The 26,273-nt window shown below is 42.6% G+C and overlaps 1 protein-coding gene across 1 annotated transcript in view; it reads right to left on the minus strand.

The window, feature by feature from the left end:
* CAB39 (calcium binding protein 39) overlaps positions 1 to 23,423 on the minus strand; it is a 42,993-nt gene extending 19,570 nt beyond the window's left edge. The window contains exons 1-2 of the mRNA XM_005489489.4: positions 23,279 to 23,423; positions 1,368 to 1,524 (exon numbers count right to left, since the gene is read on the minus strand). Coding sequence (XP_005489546.1) covers positions 1,368 to 1,481 — 114 coding nt within the window. The 5' untranslated portion in view covers positions 1,482 to 1,524; positions 23,279 to 23,423. The remainder of the gene's footprint in view (positions 1 to 1,367; positions 1,525 to 23,278) is intronic.
* Positions 23,424 to 26,273: the final 2,850 nt, after the last annotated feature.

The raw sequence follows: 26,273 nt of genomic DNA on the forward strand, positions 1-26,273 counted from the left end.
CCCCTGTCTGACACAGGAAAAACCACTCCACAGGCTTTATGACTTCTTGTCAGAGCAGCAGCCTCACAGAAATGAGGGCTTTCAGAAAGATGGAGGTGTGGCACCAAAGGCCAGCAAGAAGAAAAGGTAACAGCAACCTCCAGCTGCAGCATCAGGAGCACAGACATGTGCTACAGGACACACACCATGGCATGAGCTGATCTGCTCCCCATTAGGGGTCCCAGCAAAAAGAGGACACAAAAGAACACAGATTTAAGACCAGGCCACATCTCCAGGAACTAATAATAAGCCCAAGATAAAGGAGGCAGTGTCAAATCTCATCAGAATGCACCTATCCCTCCTCTCCTGACAGAAAGCTCTTTCAGAGACAGAAGAGCAGCAGCAAATGAAAACCTTCCAGCCTTCACACAAGCCTGCAGAACAAAATGTAACACTTTTCTCTACAATAGGAGAGAAAAAGCATCAGAGCAAACTGCTGTGGTACCCTGCAAGACACCTGGAACACACCACATGGTGGCAAAGGGGTAGAAGATGCTAATTATTTAAGAATAACAGAACTAAGATGGCAATTTAATTAGGACCCTTAGAAGTAACAGTGCCAAATCTAGGTGAAACTGAATGTAGAAGACCTGGCCACACTCTGCTTAAAAATATAGGTGAACATGAAAAGATTGTGACTAACTCCTATATGGGACTCAGGGGATGCCAAGAATGGCACACAACAGTTAAATAATGCTGGGAGAGGCTCCAAGGAAGGTGCTTATCTCAACCTCTGCCACACAATTCCCCAGGTAGGATGAAGCTGCACTCAGGCTGAACTGTGAGGTCAGTTCCTGTAAAGCTGCAAAAGCCAGAGTGCCAGTTGAGAAGGAAATGACTGGGGACGGGTACAACACACCCATGCAAAGGAAACTGCACTAGCACAGAACTTCTCACATCTTACTGTGGGCTGAAGAAGAGGCAGGAAAGCCAAAAGAGATCCTCTATCCATGAAGACACAAAGTTCTTCAGCTTCAGTAAGAGACACACTGCTCTGTGAAGATGTGCATGGACAAGCAGAGACAGAACTACTTGTGCAGCAGTGAAGGCACTGTGGTGGTCACAAGAGCAGAACACTGCACAGCTGTGAGCTGTTCATTAAAAGAATGCAATGTCCCACAGTGCCAAATCGTTTGAAATGTCATTATCAGCTGCCAGTGGCGTAAGCCAACCAGCCAATAGCACACACACCTGTTCAAAGGTACATAAATTACCCTTTATCACAGTATAAACCACCCAAATAATTCCTAATTGTTTCAGTTTCAACAGCTGTAAATTCCCCCTTTTCCCCACTGGAACATCCAGCAAGTGCAACATCACAACTGTACCTTTTCTGCCTTTTTGTCAGAGATGTCTTGTTTTTCTAGAACTGCCATGCTCTCCTTGAGGTTTTTCACTATGTCTGCAGGAGACTTGTGGGACTTGCCAAAGGGGAATGGCATGATTGCAAACCACAAGGTCTTCCTTCTGTGGCTCCTGCTTCACCTGGAAAATGAGGAGAAAGAAAGTACATCAAAAATAGAAACTTGAGCTCTGCATAACACACACAAAGAGAGAGCAGCAAAGGTATTCATTCATACATGGAACAAATTATCCTGGACAGGTGAACCAGAGCTTGCCATGACAAACTTAAATTCTTGTACTTCTATTTCTTTTGAAATACAAGATACACATAGAAGAACTCACATTAAAATAATCATGTTATGCTTCAGGAGCAAATTAAAGAGTACATTAATTATATCCAAAGCCACAAAGTGCACACATGCCCCATATGGGCAAGACTTACAAGGATCAATTATTGCAATTAGTGCTGTTAAGCCAAATGCCTTCTCCCATGAGGTGTTTGACACACAGCTCCTGGTGTCCCAGGGCCTGCAGGAACTGCCCAGGTACATGCTTTTACCCACACTCACTCCATAATCAATTTGCAAATGCACAGCAGACCCCAAGGTGTGCACCTTAGTGCAGGACCCACAAACACGAGCAGGCAGGGCTACAGACAGCAGCCTGAAATACACTCTCAACCTCACACATTTTATGGGAAAAAAAATTTGACACCTAGCAGGGATATATAAAGCACTTGAAAACATTAAAACCAACACCTCATGTATCTTTCTCAAAAAGATAAAACATGTCTTACAGGAGAAGGTTTCCTTCCCTAAAAATATCTGGCTCTTGAATCCAAATACATTTATTCTTCTGTATATTGACACATATTTACTTTCACACACACACATATACATACTCTCTTCTGTGTACAAAACAGAAAAGTACAAGTGGAATAAATGAGTGTACTGGAGCTTTTGTCACTAAACACATACACCCACATTTAAACAATAATAAAACCTTCTTACAAGTGAATTACATGAAGTATACTTCTACAACTCTAATCAGAAAACAGGAAATCCTCCATTAAAAATGCTGACAGTGCTATTTGTGCTAAACACAAAAGACAGCTGAGGCTGGCAGGGCAGAGCAGAGCCTGCACTGTCATTCCAAAGAAGAGGGATTGCCCTGAAAATTGAATTTCCATCTCCCTGCAGTGTCTGTGTGGTGAGTAACAAGCCAGCTGTAGCCAGTACATGTTAAAGGATCTTATCTGGCACAACGCACTTTGCTCCTTGATTAAATCACCAGCTCACCCACCAGGAACTCCAAAACTTTATTCCTCATCTTACTCAACAGTTTTGTTCAGGGATGAAAAATCCCAATGCAATGCTATTTTTTAGTTATTGCTATTATTTAAACAAATAAATTTGGCTGGCCCATGGGCAAAATTTTAAAGTTCCAGAAGAATTTGGATCTTCAGCCAAGTAAATTTCCATAAATAGAAATTTCAGGTAAGCAGTTACAGAGATCGTACCTTCACAATTCCATGCCTACAAATGACTTAAAACATAAAGTAGGTATTTTTAAATTAGATTGCTTCCAGATAGAAGTATCAGCAGGAAGGCTGAAACAAGACCTTCCACCAGCCATTTCCATTCTTTAACACATCACAAGGACTTTGTGTTGCATTTATTTTCTAGAGTGTGTCATTATAGTAACCTCTCATTCACAATCTGCATAAAGAAGGGTCTGTAACACTGAAATTACAAAAGCAAGAGATAAAAAGAGATCAAAAAGTGCCCACAGGTCTTTCTTTTGACAAGAGAATTTTATGTCTCAAACTTCATCACATCTAGCAGAACAGAAACCTACAGCTAAGAAAAGCACCACTACTGACTGTTATTTAATACAATGAAAATACAATGGTATTTAAAACAATATTTAAGGAAAATTGTGGTATTTTCACACAGGATTTTTTTGTTCCTAGAAAGAGAAAGTGTGAAAATAAACACAATTTCCCCACCTCAAGCATCACAGCAACATTTTAAATGTTCTCTTTATTTCTCCCTTTGCCAAATGAAGATGAGCCCTGAAAACAAATCTGGATTCTTTCATGTTTGTACATCAGCACTGATATTTCAGTATTTAAGAACTATTCTGCCTGTTCATTCTGGATGATGGCTATACTCATGTAACAGAGACTGGCTCATCCAAAAACCCATGATCAAAAGTGGAACTAACAATCAGACAATATATGTACAAATATATAAAAAATATCCCAGTGCAAAGAGAAATTGCCAGTCTTAATTCCTTGGATTAGGTATTAAAACAAAAGCAAATCCACCAGGAATCAAAACAGCTGAGAGAACAAAAATATATGGAACCATAAAATCTGGTATGACAGCAATATACAAATAAATCAAACCAAAGAAAACAGCCCTGCACACTCAATTTCTGCATCAGAACAATGCTACTCCCAAAGTCTAAAAGACCTCATGGATAACACAAAACCTATGGAAATACAGAATATTGATATTAAACAACTGTCCTCCTGTGTGCCAAAGGTCTAGGTTGGCAAAACCTGATTTGTCTCTAGACAGTGCCTGTTTTTTTCTTTAAATTAACAATAGTCTGAAGCTTTGATTTATTCCTAAAACCTTCCAGGTTCTGTGTAAATCAGATATACATACATGCACACTCAAGTCATAACAAGCTTCACTCTATATGCTGGCATATCTAGTAGAAAATAATCAATTAATAACAGCTCACTAGCACACATTCTTATTAAACATTTTCTCCCAATCCAGGTAAGTTCCTGTATGAACCTCTCATGAGCAATTTAGAAAAATCAGGAATGACTGTCAGCACTACTAAGAAGGAAAATCTACATCCTTGATTACTGAAGATGACATTTTGCTTCAAGTTATTTCTTTTATTATATAAAATGGAGTAAATACTGTTTATACCATTTCAGTTTCATTACTGGAAGGAATGCAATGGCACTGCTGGGAACATCTGGGGCCTCAAGACTGAAGATCCCACAAACCCTGAAGCAAAATTCTGTTACTGAAAAACCTGGGCCACATCCTGCCAAAGGAAAAAAAAAAAAAAAAAAAAAAAAAAAAAACCAAAACCTGAAAACAAAAAGGAAAAAAAGGGGAAAAAATGGGCAGGAAAATGGGGGGAAAAAAAGGAGGAAAAAAAGGAGGAAAAAAAAGGAGGAAAAAAAGGAGGAAAAAAAGGAGGAAAAAAAGGAGGAAAAAAAGGAGGAAAAAAAGGAGGAAAAAAAGGAGGAAAAAAAGGAGGAAAAAAAGGAGGAAAAAAAGGAGGAAAAAAAGGAGGAAAAAAAGGAGGAAAAAAAGGAGGAAAAAAAGGAGGAAAAAAAGGAGGAAAAAAAGGAGGAAAAAAAGGAGGAAAAAAAGGAGGAAAAAAAGGAGGAAAAAAAGGAGGAAAAAAAGGAGGAAAAAAAGGAGGAAAAAAAGGAGGAAAAAAAGGAGGAAAAAAAAGGAGGAAAAAAAGGAGGAAAAAAAAGGAGGAAAAAAAGGAGGAAAAAAAAGGAGGAAAAAAAGGAGGAAAAAAAGGAGGAAAAAAAGGAGGAAAAAAAGGAGGAAAAAAAGGAGGAAAAAAAGGAGGAAAAAAAGGAGGAAAAAAAGGAGGAAAAAAAGGAGGAAAAAAAGGAGGAAAAAAAGGAGGAAAAAAAGGAGGAAAAAAAGGAGGAAAAAAAGGAGGAAAAAAAGGAGGAAAAAAAGGAGGAAAAAAAGGGAAAAAAAAAGAAAAAAAGGCGGAAAAAAAAGAGGAGCAGTGCTTTGTTTCAAAGCTGTCCTTCATGCAGCAGAACACAGACAGGCTGTTCCTTTTTCAGCCCAGCAGAAGCACCCCCAGCAGCACCCTGGGCACAATAGACAATGCCAACAGCTGTGAGGGATCGGAAGGAGCTGCCCCCAGCACATCTGCAGCACCACACAAAAAGGGAACAACAGCAAATGACATTTGCTGTAAATAAGAACAGGCCTTACATCATCTCAAATGATAACTGATTCACAATACTAGCACCTGGCTGCCTTGCAAATTCAGGATAAAACACTGATTGTGGCCAAACAAAGATCACAGGATTCCTGAAGGGTTAAAATGCTACAAGTCCATGGATCTGCTGGGCTGCTTTGCTTTATCTTCCCTTCCCACAAACCTCACCTCCATCATTTGTTAATGCACAATATTATACAAACCTCAGCTTTCTCAGGCATGCCTTTTATTTTGCCAATATTCAAGTAGGTTAAAGTGACAAAATTTAAAGCATTGGGGTCACAGCCACAAACAGAAATGTGATGTTGATTTATCAGTGCCAATGGACCAACATGGCACACGGCCAAACATGCAGAGATTGAAGTTGCACTGACACACTCAGGCACTCTGGGACATTGGGGCTTTTGTGCTAACCAGAGATAGAAGCCCCACTGTTGCAGATAGTATCTAACTTCCAGCTCTGTCAATGCACCAGGCATCCATGCAGTTTGCTTTATCTAGAAGGCTTTGTGATTTTTGATTCACTGGATTGACCACATAATCAATAATGTCTGATTTAAATCTACAAGATTTTGAAGTGTCTGCTGAGAAAAAAAACCCAGCATTTTTCAGTGAGGACAACCCTCCAGCAGAAAAAACAATGCCACAGGAACAAATACAGAAGCATGATAAACAAATTCCTTTTCTTTAATTAATTTACATTCTCTAAAGAATAAATGCACTAGTCTGGACTATGGTCTGCCATGTAGCTGAGCTTTTTATGTTTGAAGGATCAGAAAATATGCTACCTCTGTATCAGAAGTATGTGCCACCATTTAAACCCTGATTACTTACCAGAATAAATGGGTTTTTTCTGTTGTAGGAAGCATATTTTTGTTACAGTGAGATGCCTGCATTACTATTTTCAGAACAATATAGGTACAAGAAATGGTACAATTACACTCCTGACTGCACTAACATGTGTAGTTACTCCTCAGACAAATGAATTTGTGGCACCAGAGTCTCACCAGCACAGACTTTGAAAGGGAAGAAGGGAAAGGGATTCAATTGAATGGAAAACCATACCAGCACCATAATCAAGGACACAAACTCAAGCATTTTTACTTTAGACATACCAGGAATTTACCACAAAATAAAGTGGTATAGTGCACAGAAGTATAATCCACAAATAAAGCATTATTTAAATACCCACATATATTCCAGCTCCAGAGAGCAAACCACCATCTATCCTCATGCAAAATGCTCCTTAACTCATGTACAAAAGCCCCACATTTCCAATTCTGTGAAACAAACAGGTACAATAAACTCAATCCTTATTCTATTGTGGCCCTCACCATTTAATTGCACTATATTAACTCCTCAGCTGCATCTTTCTGCCTTATTTATACACACCAAGAGTTTAAGGTGACTGCTTTTGCAAGCTCCTGATGAGGAAAAGAGGAGGAAAAAACCCTTCAGCTATTTCCTGAAGGGAAATGAAAATACAAGCCTAGTGAGAGAGCCCATGGAACATCCATTTAATGTGCACATAAGAAGAAAACTGCTGCAGATCAAACAAAACCAACATAATTTCAGTAAGGCCAAATAATTACCAGCAAGGTTTCTCAGGGCAGGGGAGGCAAGCCCAGAGCTGATGGGGAGGTCCCGTTTGCCCCCAGCTCCCCATCCCCTGTTTATGGCCAGCTGACCCATCCAGGAGCTGAGGCACTCTTCAAGCTACCAGAAAACTTGTAAAAGGAAAATAAACAACGAGTGGTGTAGGGAATGTAGGAAACACATCCCTTTGAGCAGCAAGTAGCTGTCAATCAGCTCCCTCAGCTCCTGATCCCTCCAGAAGAGCACTTCATGGTGAGGCTGGAGCCAAACCAACAGCAGGGCTGGAGGGGCAAGGTCACTTTCCCTCAGTTATTTTGAGAAGCCTGATATTTGTCCCAGTGCCCAGAGTGCTGACTGAACTGACCAAAATGGCAGAAGACAAAGCCAATAAAAAGGAGGGGCAATAAATAAAAATTCTGAAAGGTTTTTAAGACAAAGCAGCACAGGGCACCGGAGCTGTGAGCCACAGCCAGCCCGAGGAAGGGTAAGGAGAGGGCTGAGGCAGCCAGGAGAGAAGGCCACAACAGCTTCTCCTCCTCCTCCAGGTAGAGGGGAGCTGCCAACTCCTATCCTGAAATCATATCATCTGCCAATTACCTTCCACAGTGCTGGTAACACATAGGAGAATGGCTTAAGCAAACACACTTCAATAAACTAATCAGTCTACAAAGGCAAAATACCAAGTTTCACAATAAACAGTTGGGGTTGCACTGCATGTGGAGTTTTAATTGACAATTTATCAGCCTATTACTGACACAGCATGTTGCATCTTGCTATAAAGGGGCACACTGTTATAAAAAAATATAATGCAAGCAAGCTCATGTTTGTCTTGATAGACCTGATGTCCCTCACACGTCCCTCACAAGTCACTCTTTTGCTTGATTAGCAGGGATCATTAAGCCAGCATTGAAAACCATAACATAAATCAGCTTTCTTGAGGTGTAATTGCTACAAGGGGCTGTAAGCTCAGCTAGAATTCATCACTGTGAAGCCTGGTTGGAATGATAAAACCAGGAACAGATCGAGAAATTATGCATTTTTAAAAGCACTGTCTCCCTCAGACATGCCCAGCATCCCAGAGGAAGACTGACAGCCATGCCTTTGATCCAAGAACCATATTTTATGCAAGCTACCATGCTCCTTGGGAAAAAAAATATGAGTACTTCAAAGCCAGAAGCGACACCTTATTAGCTATTCACCCTCTTGTACAAGATGATGAAATGTCACAGCTACCAGTACTGAGGCAGCTGAAGCTCCTGCCTGTGCTTTGTCCCAGACACGTGCAGGACAGCAGGCAGGTGCCACTGGGAAGCAGCTGGAATAGTGCAGCCAGCTCATCACTGCAAATTCCTGCCTAGAGCACAATTCCTGAAAGGCCTCAGCACTTCTGAGTGCATAAATGCAGTGACATAAATGGCAGCAGCCATCATTTCCTTCACTGGGTTATTTGAGTACTCACATTCCTCATTAAACATTCTTGCACATTTTTCATGTGCTGGGCTCTACTACATCTTTCAGTATCCTCATTCTGGCTATTTGGTTTCCCACTAAATTAAAAGATTTTCCAGAGCTTCAGTATTGTAGCAAAGCAGTTCTTTTCTTTTGGATATGTTAAATGAATTGAAACTCAACAGCCTCTCAACCAAAACGTGTGTCGAGCAGAGTTTATTAATACAAGTTCACCTGTAAAACTTTCCCATCCCAAAGGAAATGAGACTGATAAAGAGCAGGAGCAACACCATAATGTATGAACTGCTCAGTGTAGCCATGGCAGAGCATGGCTCTGCTTGTAAATGATAATTACTGATAATTAAAAAAAATTAATAATTGCTATCCTCTAAATGCTTCCACACACCTTTTCAGTGTTTCTTTCAATATAACTTTAAAATGTGGATAAAAGAATTACAGCAATGATCTGTTGTGAGATTGATAATTTGGTGAGGAATATAATTCATACATACAAGTTTTCTTGAAGGACAGGCATGTTCATCTCATACTTGGCATGTCCCATAGCATCTTTCTTAAAATTCACTATTAACATATTTTATCAAGTCTGCAGCACACAAAAGCTTTAATGTGATTCAAAAGCAGTTTCACAACTCTGCATCACAGAATTATTTGTAGTGTGACCCACTTAAAGATTAAAATGGAAAAATATCCCCTCTTTAAAAATAGCAAAATTAAAATCATGAAGAAAAAACTTCCTCTTGTAACACAGAAGAACAGTGAACAAAACAAATTAATTCAATGGATTTAAAAAGGGGTAACATTGGAAAATAAATCTCTACATAAACATGAAATTAATAATGTGACACAGCTTCTTACTTTCTGAATATTTCCAAACAATTAGAACCCTGGTAGTTCATAACCCTGCTTGTTTCTTTAGCACCAAATGCCACCTGATTCCTTTCATTAAGCAGGCTTCTCTCCTGCCATTCAATTAATTTACTGATCCTTCTGCCTGTCCAAGAGCCTCCTTCTCCAGCAGACACCTGCACCATGCAGGAAAAAGGAAAGGGCAGCCAATGCAGCCCCTAAAGCCACATTACACTCTGTGACTGGGAGATTGTTACAGAAATTGCAGTTTAACACACAGCTACAGAAACATTCATTATAAACTGATTTTAAATAGCACTGCTTCTTGTAAGGGGCTTCTGCCTAAGCAGAAAAGCCTGTTAATGCTAAAGCTCAGAATGTGAGATCCCAGCCTGTCTCCATGCAGAAGGAAATCCTATGACTCAGCTTCTTTCCCTGGTGTGCAGTTTAGAGTCACCCCACCCATCCATTCCCCCACAAACCTCACTGCTATATTGCAATATGGTATACAGACAGGCATGTGAATGCCTCACCCATTCCTTGGGAAGTATATTGAAAAATTAATAAAAACAATAATAATCCTACACTTCATCACAAAAAACAACTACTATCTCCAGCACACTGGGCACAAAAAAACCAAAGAACTTACCTGGAGCTCCAAGGAAAGCTGTCAGACAATATTCAGCCCACTTCTGCCCGGGCAGAAGCTGAAACAATTTTCTCCTAACCTGGTATCCAGTCAATCCCCTGTTGGCTCAGTTGCCCATACTGCATCATCACAAACCCCAGAATATTTGCTACATGACAAAAAATGCTGCAATTCTGTACGTGCCATTCTACCCACCCTTGGAAGCAAAAATGCAAAGCAAGAATCTCCTTTGTAACTATTTCTAGTCCTTTGCTTTATTATTCCCATTCCTTTCCAGAGGTTCTCTTTGTACCAGATTGTCTGATATACATCTAAGGGTCAATTCTGAGACTGAGGCAGTGGCAAAAGTGGAGGCAGAAGGACACTGCAGTTTAATTTCTGATTTATTTCACATCGTGAAATATGGCCTGGAGCTCACACGTTCCAAGAACTCACCTGAGCTGAGTGTGAGAAAGCCCCAGGTGAAGGACAGGAAACCAACACCACACACAGCATCAGCACTGGGGCAACAGGCTGGGGGAAAACATCACTTTAAGCACGAGTTGGTGACACAGGGAAGTGAGAATCCCAAGTACCAGCACAAGGGAGGTGCTCATGCACTTCAGCGCCTTCTGAACAGAAATTGAGAACAATGAAACTGCAACGTCTGGGGATGCTCCAGCCACCATCCTCTAAGGCACAGTTTTCTTTAGAGGATATTCTCTCAAACTAAAACCTACACTCAGTAAAGCCATTCTTTACCAGCACAAATTCACTGGGTTGGAAGAATCCTTCAAGATCATGGAGTCCAACCCAGCCCCAACACCTCACCTAAACCCTGGCACCCAGTGCCACATCCAGGCTTTGTTAAACACACCCAGGGATGGGGACTGCACCACCTCCCAGGCAGCCATTCCACAACTTTATCACCCTTTCCATGAAAAACTTTTTCCTCATGTCCAACCTGTATTTCCCCTGACACAGCTTCAAGCTGTGTCCACTGGTTCTGTCAGTGCCGCCTGGAGGAAGAGACCAACCCCACCTGACTACACCCACCTACCAGAAAGTTGTAGAAATAACAAATCTAGGGGGAAAAAATCATAATTAATAAAGTATTTACCCAAATACAATTTCAATAAGACATGCATCACTTTTAAAAGTAACTTTAAGAAATTCCACAATATTTTTCCCATGGTTTCTTTAATTTTTTTTTGGAGACCATATTGTGTGGCCTGCTAGTAACTTCTAACGCTCAATCCAAGTTTTTTAAAATTTAACACAACATTGCTCTTCATCTAATGTACCTTAAGATGAACACATTTTTAACAAAATAAGATCACTTAAAGAACAACAATATTAAAGCACTAACATTATGAGCAGTAAAGCAGTGACTGTGACAGAGCTCAGGAACATCCTAAACACACTGACACAGGAACTGGGAAAACATACCAAGGAGAATCCCTCTTCCCACAGTGATTACTACTGGCCCCTGCCACAGGCAGTATGGAATGAACTCCAGCTTTACCAAACTCTGTCTGAGAAGATTTCCCTTCCAAAAGAATCCATTTAGGAGCTCACAATGAAAGAATCTTTACGTTATACAACTGTGGAGCTCACCTCAGCTCCACAAGAACAAACCAGCTGGGATGCCAGGCAATCAAACAGAGCTTATCTACCTGGGCTCACTGCTGTGCTTCAGCTGGGCAGAGGCAGGGCTGAAACTGAAACCCAGGCACAGAAAGCTGCTCTGCAAAGAGCTGCTCACAGTCCACAGGGCTGGCTGAGACCACAGCTGACTCCTCAGCTCTGCCACAGTCACCTCAACTCAGTAGAGTGGCACAAAGATTAAAATGTAAATCACCGGGAGATCAATTCTTGTGAATCTGAGCTGATTCTCACTACACAAAACCAAGACAATTTGGTGCATGATGCAGTGATCCATATCTCCTCTACAAAAGGGAGTTCCTGACAAATAACCTATGGGAGTTATGTACTGACACAGAGAAAGCAGGAGAGGGCAATCAATAAACAACTGAGAATCATGACACCACCATTACTGGCAATCTTTTCCCTCTAGTTCATCACATCCTCATTCAGTAAAGGAAAAGAGTTGTCCAGGGCTTTTTCTCTTCAATTATCTCTCACCTAGTACTGGGAGCTGAAGCACAGGCAGTGTCTGTGCTGATCCACACATCATTATCCATCTGACAAATCTGCTTTCTGTCACACTATTTATTTTTTTTTTTGCCATGGTCCCTGGCACTTAAAAGACAGTTTTGATGACAGTACAAAGGGTTTCCTGACACAGCTCTGCTAGCAAATCCTACCAGTGCAGATACAGCTTAGATTAGTAAAAACCACAACCTCTGACCATGATAACTGCAACTGTGCCAGGGCTTTACTGGTTAAGTATTTTATAAAGAGTGCTCCTTCCTTCACACTGCCAGCCAGAATCAGTACACCATCAATCAAGTGTCCAATTTTCCCAAGTTAGCTGTGTGGAGGTGCCTTTCAGTACAGAACTCATCCTCAGACAGAATTCCTGCTTCCTCTCAGGTGTGCTGTACCAAGGACAATGTGGCAAAAGGGAACACATAACAAAGAGCAGCAAAATTAGAGGATAACCAGGAGATATTTTTCCCCTAATTACTCAAAAATTAATTTCATGAGCATCACTTAAAAGACAAAATAAAAAAAAGTCAATGCAACACAAGCTACAACACATCTGTGATATCCAGGCACATATCTGTTTCATTGCTACCAAGACATGAAGAGTGAGAAATGAACTCATGAGAAGCAGCTGGCCAAAATGCAGCCTGATATCCAGGGTTCAGGAGAGAGACAACACTTTGATAATGCATTATGCCCCACAAGGAGTGGTTCAGATGTGTGGGGCTGAGCAAGGGTGGTGGTCACAGCAGGCTGCAGGGAAGGGACACCATCCCCAGGGTGACACGGGGGCTCATGCAGTCCTTACAGAGCTCAATGAGCACAGCAAGTGCAGGAACAGGGAATCCTGAGCACAGAGTGTGGGCACAGAATGGACTGAGAGCACCCCTGCCCAGAAGGGCTTGGGGGTGGTGACTGGTGAGAAGCTCAAGGTGACATGGCAGTGACATGGCAGCCCAGAGAGCCACCCATGTCCTGGGCTGCATTGTCGAAGGAAGGGGACCAGGACACCAATTGGTTCATCACAGGCCCCTCAGGTCCGGTCCAGTTTCGGTCCCTCAGGTCCTTCAGGTCCAGTTTATTGAAGCAAGTATCAAACACTTATACAGCAAATAATAAGCTTATGAATATTCTGTAAGCCAAGCAATCTATTGGATAAACTATACCATGAACTCTTCCTCATTCCTTAGGGGTTACATCTCTCTTTTCTCATGTCTCTTTCACTATTTGTTATCCTACTACAGCTAGGCCCAAGGACACACTATCTTTGCAGGTGCAGGACTTGGAATTAGCCATGGCTTTGTACTTTTCCAGTCTTTAGCCAGCCAAACTCCCAACACTGCATCACAAGCAGCACGGCCAGCAGGGCAAGGGCAGGGATTCTGCCCTCTGCCCACCCTGCTGAGACCCAGCTGCAGGGCTGCACCCAGCCCTGGGCCCCCAGCACATGAGGAACATGGAGAGTGAGCCAGAGGAGATGAAATGGTGATCAGAGCGCTGCAGCACCTCTGCAATGGACACAGGAGGAGAGAGATGGGGTTGTGCAGCCTGGAGAAGAGAAGGCTCTGGGGACACCTCAAAGGAGCTTCTGACAAGGGGGAATGGCTTCAAACTGAGAGCAGCCAGGGTTGGATTAGATATCAGGAATTAATTTTTCCCTGTGAGGGTGGAGAGGCCCTGGCACAGGGTGCCCAGAGAAGCTGTGGATGCCCCATCCCTGAAGTGTCCAAGGCTGGGATAGATGGGGCTCTGAGCAACCTGGTCTGGTGGAAGCTGTCCCTGATCATGCTGGACAGTCTTTAAGGTCCTCTCCCAATCCAAACAATTCAATGATTCTATCATAAAATTATCTCCATTTAAAACTAAACAACAAACCATTACTGAATAAGTGACCAGATTTTGTGCCAAGCAAAAAAACTAGACCTTAAAGTAGAATTCACTTTGTTCTCCCAAGAAAAGAAGCAGCCATTACAGTACAGAAATTTCACATAAATAATTTCAACATCACAATATACCTTAAGAGGCTGTAGGAAAGTATACTTTGCACAGTTCCCCTAAATGACCTCTCTTTCTTCTGCCAGTTTAAATGTTTGGTCTAAATCTCCAAAGTCACTAATGGAATTCAATTCTGATACATGAACCACACCACATCTCAAGTGCCAAGATAGGTGTGCTCCTCTGGGGCAACACAGAGCACAGAGAGGCGTGTTTAATGGCAGAGGTGATGCATCCCAGGATTAAGAGTTATCAGACTCACAAACCTTCAGGAGAGATGAGGTGAGAGTCACAACATTCAACACCAGGCTATTGTATTTCACTTTTATAGATTTTGAGGCAGAGGGAGAAGAGTTTCAGCTAACCCATGAACTCCACTTCATGTTATGAAATGCTTTGCAGCACAGGAATCAAAAAGGGGGAATGATCTAGATTGCTCCCAAAATGTGTTTAAGCTCCTGCCATAGCAACCTAATTAAGAGTCCTCCTGATGACTCACAAGACACCAGTCCAAAGATCTGTGTTACAGCAGGATACTTCAGTCAGCCATTCCTGAGAAACCCAGGTCAAAATCCTTTTCTCTCCTGACACCACCTGAGAGTGTCAGCTACTCAAAGTTATTATATATCAAAGAAAACACAAGATAAACAATGTGTCAGAGGTCTGTGCTGATACACACTACTTTTCATCTGTCTGTCTCTTTTTGGGAACACTTGAGTTCTCTTTCCATGTAGACCACATCACACTAAGCAAACCTCTGCTTCCATGAGAGTAACAACTACAAGAAAATGGTTAAAAGTCTTCATAAAAAGTTGAACATCTAAATTTATTGCAGCCAAAACTCCCAAGGTAGTACCTTACAGTTCCTACTTGCTGTTGACCAAAAGTTTCAAAAAGATTTAAAGAAAAAGGAGGCTGGAGGGAATCACACAGCAGAAAGGAAAGACACCCTTCCAAAAGTGAGACTTCCCAACTGGTTGGACTTCAAACAACTCACAGTGGCTGCTGCAGACAGGGGTCTGCAAGGCAGAGGAGCCCTGAGGGCTCACAGGTGTGACAAACAGACACTGTTGGTCTGTCCATACAGGAATCAGCACTCCCTGACACACGGACAGGCCCACAGGTGGGAAACTGGCTGAGAGCTACCTGGCTGCAGCCAGCACTGAAAAACAAGGTTTGCTACAGGATGGGACTAAAATTAGATCAGCTAACATGGTGGGAAGCACCTCTGAGGGACAGTTCCCTTAATTTATCTGCTTAGAAGAGCTGGACTGGAAAAGGGAACTACCAAATTGTTTCACAATACTAAAACAAGAACTCCCAATTTTCCTCTTAATGCAATTACTGTGCAATGCTACCAAGAGAAACTTCAACACTTCATAAGAAGTTTCCATCTCTACAAGTTTACCCAAGGAATGACCACATATTGTACCTGAAATGACTGAAAAAACATTCTGCAGGACAGTAATTCTCCCAAAGGGCTGACACCAAGCTTGGGTGGAACAACTTGCATATTAGCTGATACCTATACTCCTAACACTGTGCAATTTTACTTATTCCAGCTATGTCAGTATCCTTAGGGTATGTGGAAAAACAAAACAAAAACCCCCAACCCCTGAAATTATTAACTGGTGCACCAGCTTAACATAATTTTATTTAATCAGGGATTACAAAAATTACTTAAATTACTTACAACAGTACAATATCATCACTTTCTATATTACTAAGAGGCTTCAATCAAACAAGAGCTCTTAAATCAAATGATGAAATGGTCAAGAAATCAAAATTCCCTCCCTTGCCCTGCTGCCCTCACTGCTTGTAATGCAGCCCATAAACTGTAATGCAACCTGTACATTCCTCAGAAATTACAAAAATAAAAGGCATGCAGCGACAATTTTGGAATCTGACCAACCATCCATTAGAAACAAAAATAAATTAGGGGATTTCACAGAATTCAGATGTACTGAAATCTATTAAAATAACTCTTTGCTACTAAGTCAAAGAAGATTTAAATAAACAATGTGAGAGACCCTGTAACTTTTGGATTTTCAAACTATCCCTTTTAGCTCCTAAAATATAGATTTTCATTTTCCCTTCAGAGTCATTTTGAAATTAGTTTAGCTTGGTTATCTAATTAAAGGACTTGCTCAAAGTCTGGATTGTCTGAGTTTTGGTCTAAATCTCACAGGCATCAATCCACAGCACTGAAAGTCAGAGTACCACAATGAATACAAGACAAGGTATAAAAACTTCTCTTGTGCTTACTAACATTTTTCAATGCCTGCTAGTAATTCTGAAAGTTAAAAACAGCCTATTTCAAGAGAAAAGCGTCTGTATTTCTGGCCAACAATCATTCTCCTTGTTCACTAAAGCTACTTCTGAAACACAGATCTGACATTTCTTCCTAGATTTAATAGTGTTAAATCTTCAACCTGCATCAACAGGAGGAGTGACTACCACTGCTAAAGGGAGAGCAGAATTATTCAGACTCCAACAACTCTGAGACCCTACCCAGTACAATTCCTAAGGGAGGCAAAAAGCCTCAAAGCAAAAATCTAATCAATCTTTGTTGGATGTAAACTATAAACCCAGCTCCAAATGCCTATTAACATTTTTTTTACTTTTACATATCTACACACACACATAAGTCCCCAAGCAAGAGGGAAAACTCACTAAACAGAGTTTATTTAGTTTATTTCTCTTTGTGACAGAAAAAAAATGATCTATATACAGGCAGGTAGTAATAATTAGAATCACAAATTAAGAAGCCAGGGATTTGAAGTTTGTTTGGTTTTTCCAGGTTAAAAGAATGAAGAAAACTGGCAGAATTTAAAACTGAAATTTTAGTTTAAAGTTTTACTTTACATTCCTAAGTTTGTCAGCACGCACAAATGCCCTGAAGTTTTTGTGACTTTTTGGGAAAATATTCCATAACCCTGTAACGAAGAGGTTCTTTTGGATGTAATGATGTCAAACCCATCACCATAACAGGAGTTAAGGGAACAGCAGTCAGAGAGCACAGCTATGCCAGGACTCTGCCCAAAATGCTCCATGAACGGAGGCAGCTCCTCAGAGAAAAACTGTTTACTCCAGCTCCACCCTATTACAGAGGCAGCAGAGTTTGGATATTGCTCAACGTCAATTACAGACATAAAACGGAACTATGTTAGTCAATTCTGATGAGTCAATCTACTGCTTTTCTTAGAGATTACAAATCTAAATAATCACCTCCAGAACAGCACTTGTTTAGCCAACATATTCTGCTCTCAAGAAGCTGTCTTGGCTGTCAATCATTACCTCTGTGATGCATGGAAAAAGACTATTTACCCTGGTGACTGCAGCTTGTGTTTGCTTTCAGACATATTTTAAGACAAGCTGAACTTCTAAGGTTCATATTTGAACCCTCAAATCCAACAGCCAACACTTGGTTTAAGGTTTTCCAATTCTCTTGATTACTGAAACCTTCACTCATTCCACTGATAAACTATACTAGACTATAAAATTTAAATTTCCATAGGAACTTTTCCTTTTTTAAAGCTGGAAAGCAGGCAACAAGGCAGAGGGCAGCAAAACCAGTGTCTTGGATAAGACTCAGGCAGCAGAATTTGATCCCAAATCTTCCTTTCTCCTGAGGCAACTCAGAACCCAGGTGCCTATAACATGGTCACAGCCTGAGTGTTCATCCTCTTCTGCATGAGATTCCAAGGCTAACAACCAATATCAACAGCTGGGTCTCCAACTGCCCTTTCAGAAAATCACAAATCTCTAGGGCAGGTGCTTTGGAGTACCTAAAATATATCCAGATATCTATGTTTAGACAACTTTATGGGTGTCACTGGAAAAAAAAAGTTTAAGTGTGTGTTCCTCAAGTGCTCCAGCAGACAACATGCACAACAAATGTCACACACCCAAAGAGAGGAGGAAATTCTCTGCTTAAGCATCATTCCCTGGAAAAAGGGGGGAAAAGCATCATGCTGCTGAAGAACACTGAAATGTACTGTCATGAGTATCTGTGACCCAAAGAAAAACCCCCAAGGATCTGGAACCTCCTGTCCTCAGTTGTAGTGTATTTGGGGGGTTCACTAAACAAGTACATTCAAAGGATGTTATGTGCAGTGAGCTGAAAAAACCTGGAAACAACCACAGAAGGATTTTGTACCAAATCAGCATAAGCAAAGCAAGGTTTGGGATATTTGCTGATTTTTCAGAGATTGACTTTGCTTTCTTAACATTTTTCTAATATAGTACCGAGCATACACAAAGTCTTTATCAGGAATTGTGCCTCAAGTGACCTCCTCCAAGGTGATCTCTTTAAATTCTCCTGAGAAGTTTCTCCATCACTACCAAACTCCAGTCAGAAGAAACTTGGGACTTGAAGAGCAGGTGTGACAGGTTAGAAGAGCCAGGCATTCATAAACCATCTGGGAGAGACTTCTCAGGCATCCCTGTGTTACACTCAGTACATGTCTGCATCCATAAGGCCTCTTTTACAATAAAACCCCCCACACTTTCTTGGCTAAAATTTTGTGCCTCTGTGAACAGACTTTACTTGTGCTTATTCTTTGTCTGTACAATAAAGTCATAATGTTATGTGGCTGTTAATATAGTGGTTAATTTTATAAATTATTGCAATACATAAAAAAAATTAAAATGAGATCATTTGCCAGAGCAGTAACTTCACATGTAACAGCCAAAAATAAAATAAAATGACCAATAACTTTTACATCATTTTTGTAAGTGTAGCAAAACCTGCTGAAACTGCTTAGGCAGGGAGAGATCTCAGAGCTCCAGTGCAGGATGCTCTGCATGGGTGTGATCAGCACACACATCCACCACTCCATACTGGGTGTCACTCAGAACTCAGTCTCTACAGACTTTTTCTCACAGCAAGCTCCTCAGCAGATGAGCTGAGAAGCTGCTGTGGCTCTGAATGAATATTTGGAAAAATAAATCCATCCAGGAGGAGCTTCCCAGGTGCACCTGGCCAGGAAAGTAAAGAGAAAATGACAGAAAGTTGCACACTCAAAGCAACACTGGTGCAAGAGCCAGCTGGGGTGTGAGAGGGACCTTCCCCAAATCTATGCACTGCCATGCTTCTCTCCAAAATCAGTAAATAAAACAATGAAAACTTCTCAGAAAGGTGTTTCTTCAGATGTCAAGCTGTTTGTCTGGGCAGCTTTAGCAGCCAGAAAAAGATCACACATTCACATTGCACATTTCTGGAAATGCTTCTCCATTTTTTCATTCTGTGTTTTAACACAGAAACTTCAAAGGAGATAAGGCATTTCACACATGAGTGACTGAACATAAGTACTGTTCTCACAGTCACATACATTCAACTCCCTGAAAAGCTGACAAATTAATTCTCTTTAATTTATAGCCAAGTTCTATCTTAGCTATTTTTAAGTCTCATGTTTCAAATCTTGCAGGGTTTGCAGTTAAAACAATTTGTTACATTCTCTTAGTAAGAAAAAACAATTTGTTATCAATAAAGACTGACTAAAAAAATACACAACAGGGCAAGGATCAAAAGCAGCACAGAGTAATTTTTCACTGATGCAGCCATTTCCCACACTTGGCAGTATACCTGAATGTTTTAAAATATTCAATGTTTTAAACATCTATGTAGTAACTCCTAAGTATCTTCATCCAAAGATGTTTGTGAACTTAGAAAAACATCTTACACTAATACTACAGTCCTCTACTAATTATAAGTCGCCAGTTTTTGAACTGTCTTGCTATATTTAACTTTCTGGTGAAGAATTCTCTGAGTGTTTGAAGGGGAGGGAAGGATTACAGAGGAAATTGATCTTTAGAAAGGAACTTGGAATTTAACTACAAGTAGCAGAATTTCAATAAACAGAAAGATTAGCTACAACATTCAGTAATATCCCCCAGAATTTTATGTCCTTGCGGATAGGCTTAATATTTGCTTCTTTTTAGCAAATTTGAAGTCAACAGTCAGGAACTTTTTGTAGTGTCTTTTGATTATACCAAGCATAGCTGGAATGCTCAGACCAAGGGAGTTAGAAAGCAAATTGCAGTTGTTTATTTAAACCTAAGCCATTTACTTCCTAAATTAACACTGTCTGAAAAAAGGAGGCCACGAAGGCTGTTGAGGAACAACCACATTTATTCCTGTAAACACACAGAATTTTGGCTGCTTCCAGTTTGGATCAATCCTGAATTCAAGCCTTTATGAGGAGTATTTAAACAGGGCCAAATGAATGTGTTATTTTATCACAAGGTGCAATAAGGAAAGCACATAACTCTGCTCAGGCTAAAGAAAGCCCAAACTCACATGACACCAGTGGAAGCCTCCTGATCATGCATTTAACAGCCCAGCTCAAGTCCTTTAAAATAATTCAAGACAGCCTCATCTTCTAATTTAACCTTTGTGTTTGCACTTGGGGGTGGGGAGGGATTTCAGCATAAAGTTTCACCTTCTCACTACAGACATTCAGCTTCCCTTTGGCTCACACCTCTGCACCTCGTGGTGCCAGAAGCATGGTATGGACAGAAAACACGGCCAGAGAGAGAATTAAACACATAAAATATCAACTGTACAATGCAGAAATGGGAATATTTGAAAAATATTCAACTCACATTTTTGCTTGGCACATTATTTACATAAATAGCTGCAGGGTGTTGTGGAACTATTAATTTTGAAGGAGCAGATGAGTCAAATCTTATTTTTGATAGGTAACTGCAAGATGCCTCCAATTAGACTAAGATAATCATACTTTAATAGCTGCTCTTGTAATTAAACCATATTACACAGTGTCACAAGTACAGAAAAGCAGGGCCAGAAGGGAATTCAAAAAAGGCCACCAGGCTTCTTCCTGCCCCCTGCTTCAAAGCAGCACCAGCTAGTACAGCTTTCTGAAACTCCACCAAAAAAATCATTATTTTAGCAAGTGTCTAAAGCCTCTAAAGCACATACAGAGATTATCAGCTTTCAGAAATATTTTACACAAAAAAAAAAAAAAAAACAGGCTGCAAACAATTCATGTAAAAAAATTTGCAAAAACTGAACAAAGAAATTATTCAGAAGGGAAGACATTGGCCAGTAATTCTTATATTCACCAAAATGCCATAAAAAACCTTGGGAAGTGCAGCACATACAGGGCAAGAGTCAAGTCTCATTTAACTATCAGCCATTAATTAATAAGAGCTACATGACAGAATGCAAAATAGACACCATTCCCTCCTGAATAAGCCAATCAAGGAATTCCAAGAGGTGCAGTTTTAATATTATCACACCCCACTGGGAATATACATTTGTCTGGGCTTGATAATACCCAAAGAGTGTAATTATCTCTCAAAGACATACTGTCACAAAGTATTACTCAACTGCTGCTTTTATTTGTAAACACATCTATTTTTACAAATATAAATTCTGTTTTACACAGCTGTGCACTCAATGCACACAGAACACATCAAAATTTCACAACTTTGTATGACCATAAAGAAGAGAATGTCATTAAACTTAAGAGACAAAGAAAAATCAATGCTGTCAGCATTCAGAAAAGCTCAGCAGCATAGTCCATATGCACAAACTCACATTCTAACACTGTCCTGCTTGTTCCCAACACCACCAGGCACAACCTCTCGTGTCCCAAGGCGCCTCTGCCTGACCAAGGAAAGCCCCAACAACAGCAATGTTACACTACTGATGAGATCCACATCAAATATAAATAAATTCCAGACAAAAGCATCCTAGCTGGCTGACCCAATAGTTTCTCACACCACATGAAAACCATGAAGCTAAAACTGTGAAATACAATATTCTTACAGCAGGCAGAAACCTATCAGGTCACCTTAGCTGCCAATTTCTGCAGGACAACTGAAAATAACAAAAAATCAACTTACTCCTGAGCCCAGAACAGGTACCATGTTTATCCTACTTCACAAAATATTTTGTGGCCTTTTTTTCCTTCTGCAGTTAAAGGCATGTGCCACATCAACAGGTATTAAGTAATAGCTATTAACTAAAGGTACACAGTGTTTTAAATAGTAAAAATCTATTATTTAAAAGCTGTGATACCAAGGTGCAAGCTCAGGATGTTAAATTTCCTCTGCCTGCACGAGCTCTAGGTGTTATAAAGGAAGGCACACTTCCTGATAAACCACACTGCTAAGGATCTTAAATTAAGAGTTTTTGACAGGTAAGTTTTAAAAATAACCCACGCGCAGACAAAACTTTACAACATTTCGATGTTAATCAAATTTCATTTCTGATCTACACTGAAACTGTTCTTCCACGCATTATTTGCCTCACTGAAACTGAAGAGCCTAGGTCATGTAATTTAATCTTTGACTCATCATGCAAATTAAATCACACCATTCCCACAAGACAGCATATAGGTTTTAAATAAATCCTGGGCACCTACATGATCCCTCACCAGAAATTAGAATTTAAACAAATTTTTCAAATACCAAAACCGGATACATCTTAGCTTCAGTCCCGGTAGCATAGCAGGGATTTGCAGGGAAAATAACAAAGGTTAAAACTTTCCTTATGGCACGGAGCAGCGATGAGGCCGCGCTGGGTGCCCGTGGGTCAGTCCGCAGGGAGAGCAGGCTGTGGGCAGCCCTCCCGCACAGCCACGGCCGCGGAGGCCTAGCGGGGCCACCCCAGCAACAACAATTGTAGGAAGAGGCCTCGGGGCCGGACCCCGAGAGGCCGCGCAAGGCAGTGCCGGCCCCGCACCTCCGGCCGCCCCGAGCGTGTTCCCGGGGCCGAACAAAGAGCGGTGGTCGCGGGCAGCGCCCCCGGCCCGCCGCCGCTGGGACGGGACAGCCGCTGCCCCTCCGCCCTGCTCGGCAGCGGCGCGGGCGCTGCGGTTCGCTCCGGGCCGGGCCGTGCGCGGCTTTACGTTGATCGTTCCCCGGCTCGACGTTGGAGCGGCTCGGGGACCGGGGCGCTGCCGCACGGGAAGCGCAGCCCCGGCCGTGCCCTTTCGCTCCGCGCGGCACCCCCGGAGCAGCGGCTGCTATCCCCGGAGCTGCCCTCCGCCCAGGCCGGCGGGACTCGGCCGGTCCCTCCCAGCGCCCAGCGGACAAACGGGCCCGAAGCGCGGCGGGCACCGGCCGGGCCGCGCTACCCGCGGCCCGTAGGACACGGCCCGGCCCCGCGCTGGACAATGCCCTCACCCCTCGCAGCCCCGGCCGCCCCAGTACCTGTGCGTCCGGCGGGCCCCGCCCGCCCGCTGGCGGCTCTCGGCTCCGGCGCTGCGGCTGCGGCAGAGGCGGCGCGGCCCCGGCTCGCCCGGCCCGTCCCCCCCGCCCCGCGCTCACGGCGTCGCACCGGCCCGGCCCTCCCGCCCGCGCTTCCGCCCGCGCCGCAGCGCCACAGCGCCCCCTGCCGCCGCGGAGGACCCAGGGCGCTGCCGAGCTCGCCGCGCCTCTCGTTATTTCCTCGTTTTATTGTTCACGGCGCTTTTCCTTAGTATTGGAGTCACAGAGCCAGCAGGGCTGGAAGAGACCTTTCAGATCACCCGATTCAACCATAGTGCACTGCCACTGTACCCCTAAGCCACTAAACCACATCACCCAGATGTAGGTGTCTGTTGAGCACCTCCAGGGTGGGGACTCCACCACCTCTCTGGCAACCTGTTCTGATGCCTGACCGCCTGAACAGGGAAAAATATCTTTTAATATTTCATTTGATTCTCGTGCTTCAGCTTAAAGTCATTTCCTCCGGCCCTCTCAGTGCAGACATGGCAGAGGAGGCAGGCCCCATGTCACTACAGCCTCCTGCCAGGGGCTTGTACAGAGCTGTACAGAGCAAGGAGGTCCCTCCTGAGCCCCTGGAGACTGAACAGCCCCAGTTCCCTCAGCCACTCCTCATCACACAAGTGTTCTAGACCTTGGTGCCCTTCTCTGGACATGCTCCAGCACTTCAATGTCCTTTCTAAAGTGAGGGGCCCAAACCAGCATGCAGAACTCAAGGTGCAACCTATTCCTTTATTCTTTATTAGTAGTTAACTGCCTTTGTAATTACTATTTAAATTTATCCATTGGTATTTATTCATTTGTTATTTTTATTGACTGGTTTTTCACCATTTTTACCGCCCTCTGCCCTGTCCTTTTGCAGACCCTTTACACCCTCTGCAGTGTCACAAGACTTCTTTTCCATGCCGTGACCCTCAGGGCCTCAGGGTGGGGTTGGAACTCGTGCCTTGGATGTGCTCTGATTGTCCTGATGCATCAGGTGCTGCTGATTTACAGCCTGTAGGTTTTCTGTGCTCCCCAGCATGGCATGGAAGGACTCCAGATGGTTTCCTGTCCCTGTGTGTAATACTCATCTATTACTGGCACTGTGACAAATGCAAATTAGCCTGAATGGAGAAAAGCCCACACCTCTCCCAGCACAGATCGAGTTGATATTGCCCATTATAATACATTTAAAGCAGAAGATACATTTCTAATGGAACAAGTCATGAATTTCTTACAAACCTTGCCCCAGGAGGTCTGATGCAGCACCGGCATGCAGCCACGTGGGACCTGCTTCCCAAAATGTCCATAACAGCTTCTATCTTCAGCTCCTTCTTGATAACCTGGCTGCACATCCCTCTGCTGCACTTCTGCTGGGGAGGTTTGGGTTGGGCTCCACACATCACAGTTCCCTGGCTGCTGAACCTCTGATGTGGGTGAGCACAGCTGCCTCTGGCCTCTTGGGGGGTCTCCATCAGCTCTGGGCTACAGCTCAGACATGGAAAAATGCATCTGTGCACACCTGCAGCCACCCCAGCATCCGACAGCAGGGGAGCAGAGGGGCTGGCACTGGGCAGTGGGACAGGGTGGGTCACAGGACACTTCCATGGACAGGGACCAGGGGCTCCAGGTCCAGCCTGGCACCAAGCTGGTGTCACAGGGGGCTGCCCCAGCCAATCCTGCCACGCTCAGCTCCCCAGGGGACAGGACATGGGGGTAAAAACAAGTGTGCATTCATAGCATTTGTTTATATCTAGCATTTATTTATATCTACCTCCTAATGTTTATTATATTTATTTCTTAATATTTATTATAGTTATTCCTAATTTTATAACATTTATCCCTACTATTTATTATATTATATAATATATAAAATATATTATATATATTTACCTCCTAATATTATTTATATCTACCTCAAATATTTACTTGCTGTTGCAGGAAGATGGAAGAGATGCAGCAGCACTGGACCTGAAGCAGGAGGGGTTGTGGTGCCTGGGTAAGTGATGGGACCTCGACTCACAATATGTGGTCAGCAAATTTTGGCAGTTCATATATCCCACTTGTGAGCTGGGAATAGTTGATCTCAAAGCCAGCATGGAAAGGGTGTGTATATCTGAGTTCAAATTGTGAACCCATACTTAGGCTAAAACCATTGGAGTTTAAACATAATAATCAGAGTACTGAGGAGAGAGGAGGAGTTAAAGGAAAGCACTGTTAAAGGGATTCAATATCAGCTCCTGGAGGATAGACACTACTGCTCTACAAATGACCATTGGAAAAGAGACCAGGCCAGAAATGGGTTCAGTGCAATCACCAGCCCTGCACACTGCAGAGAAATCCCTGAGCAGAGAGAGCATGATTTTCCTAAGCTCTTAGAAGCAGGGATTAAATACAGCATGTGAGAGGGCTCTTGGCACACTAATGATTCGCTAATTCACAGCCATGACTGAGAGAGCCATTGTGCATTAATTAATCCTTGCAAATTAGGAAGTGAGTAAACATTAAAAAAATCCAAGTTACTTCACTGGGGAAAAGAAAAGGTATTTAGAAAGGCAAGCATGCAGGTGCTTTGCTTAGGAAGGACAGAGCTGAATGGGATCCTGGGGCTTTCTGCTGCGGGTGGGAGGCTCAGGGAACCCTACAGCTCAGCTCTAGCTCCTCCCATCACCATCCTAGACTGAAAAAAGCAAAACTAGGTAAAAACAATATGTCAGCCTGTGAAATTACCCCTCCTTCAAGTAGCTCCATTTTGCTGCCCTGTTTTCTCCCTTCAGCCCTTATCTCATGCAGGGCAGCCATTCCCTCGTGGGGTGCCATGGCAGCTCTGCAAGGCTGGCCAGCCCCAGCCCTCCACAAGGCCCTGTAGCCATTTCCTGCTCTGTCTTCTCTCTTCCATGGCACACACGTGCCCTTTCCCCTTGTGGGTTCCCCTTCTGTCCCCACTGTCCTGCTGGCA

This window comes from Zonotrichia albicollis, chromosome 9 (assembly GCF_047830755.1).
Source record: "Zonotrichia albicollis isolate bZonAlb1 chromosome 9, bZonAlb1.hap1, whole genome shotgun sequence".
NCBI lineage: Eukaryota > Metazoa > Chordata > Aves > Passeriformes > Passerellidae > Zonotrichia > Zonotrichia albicollis.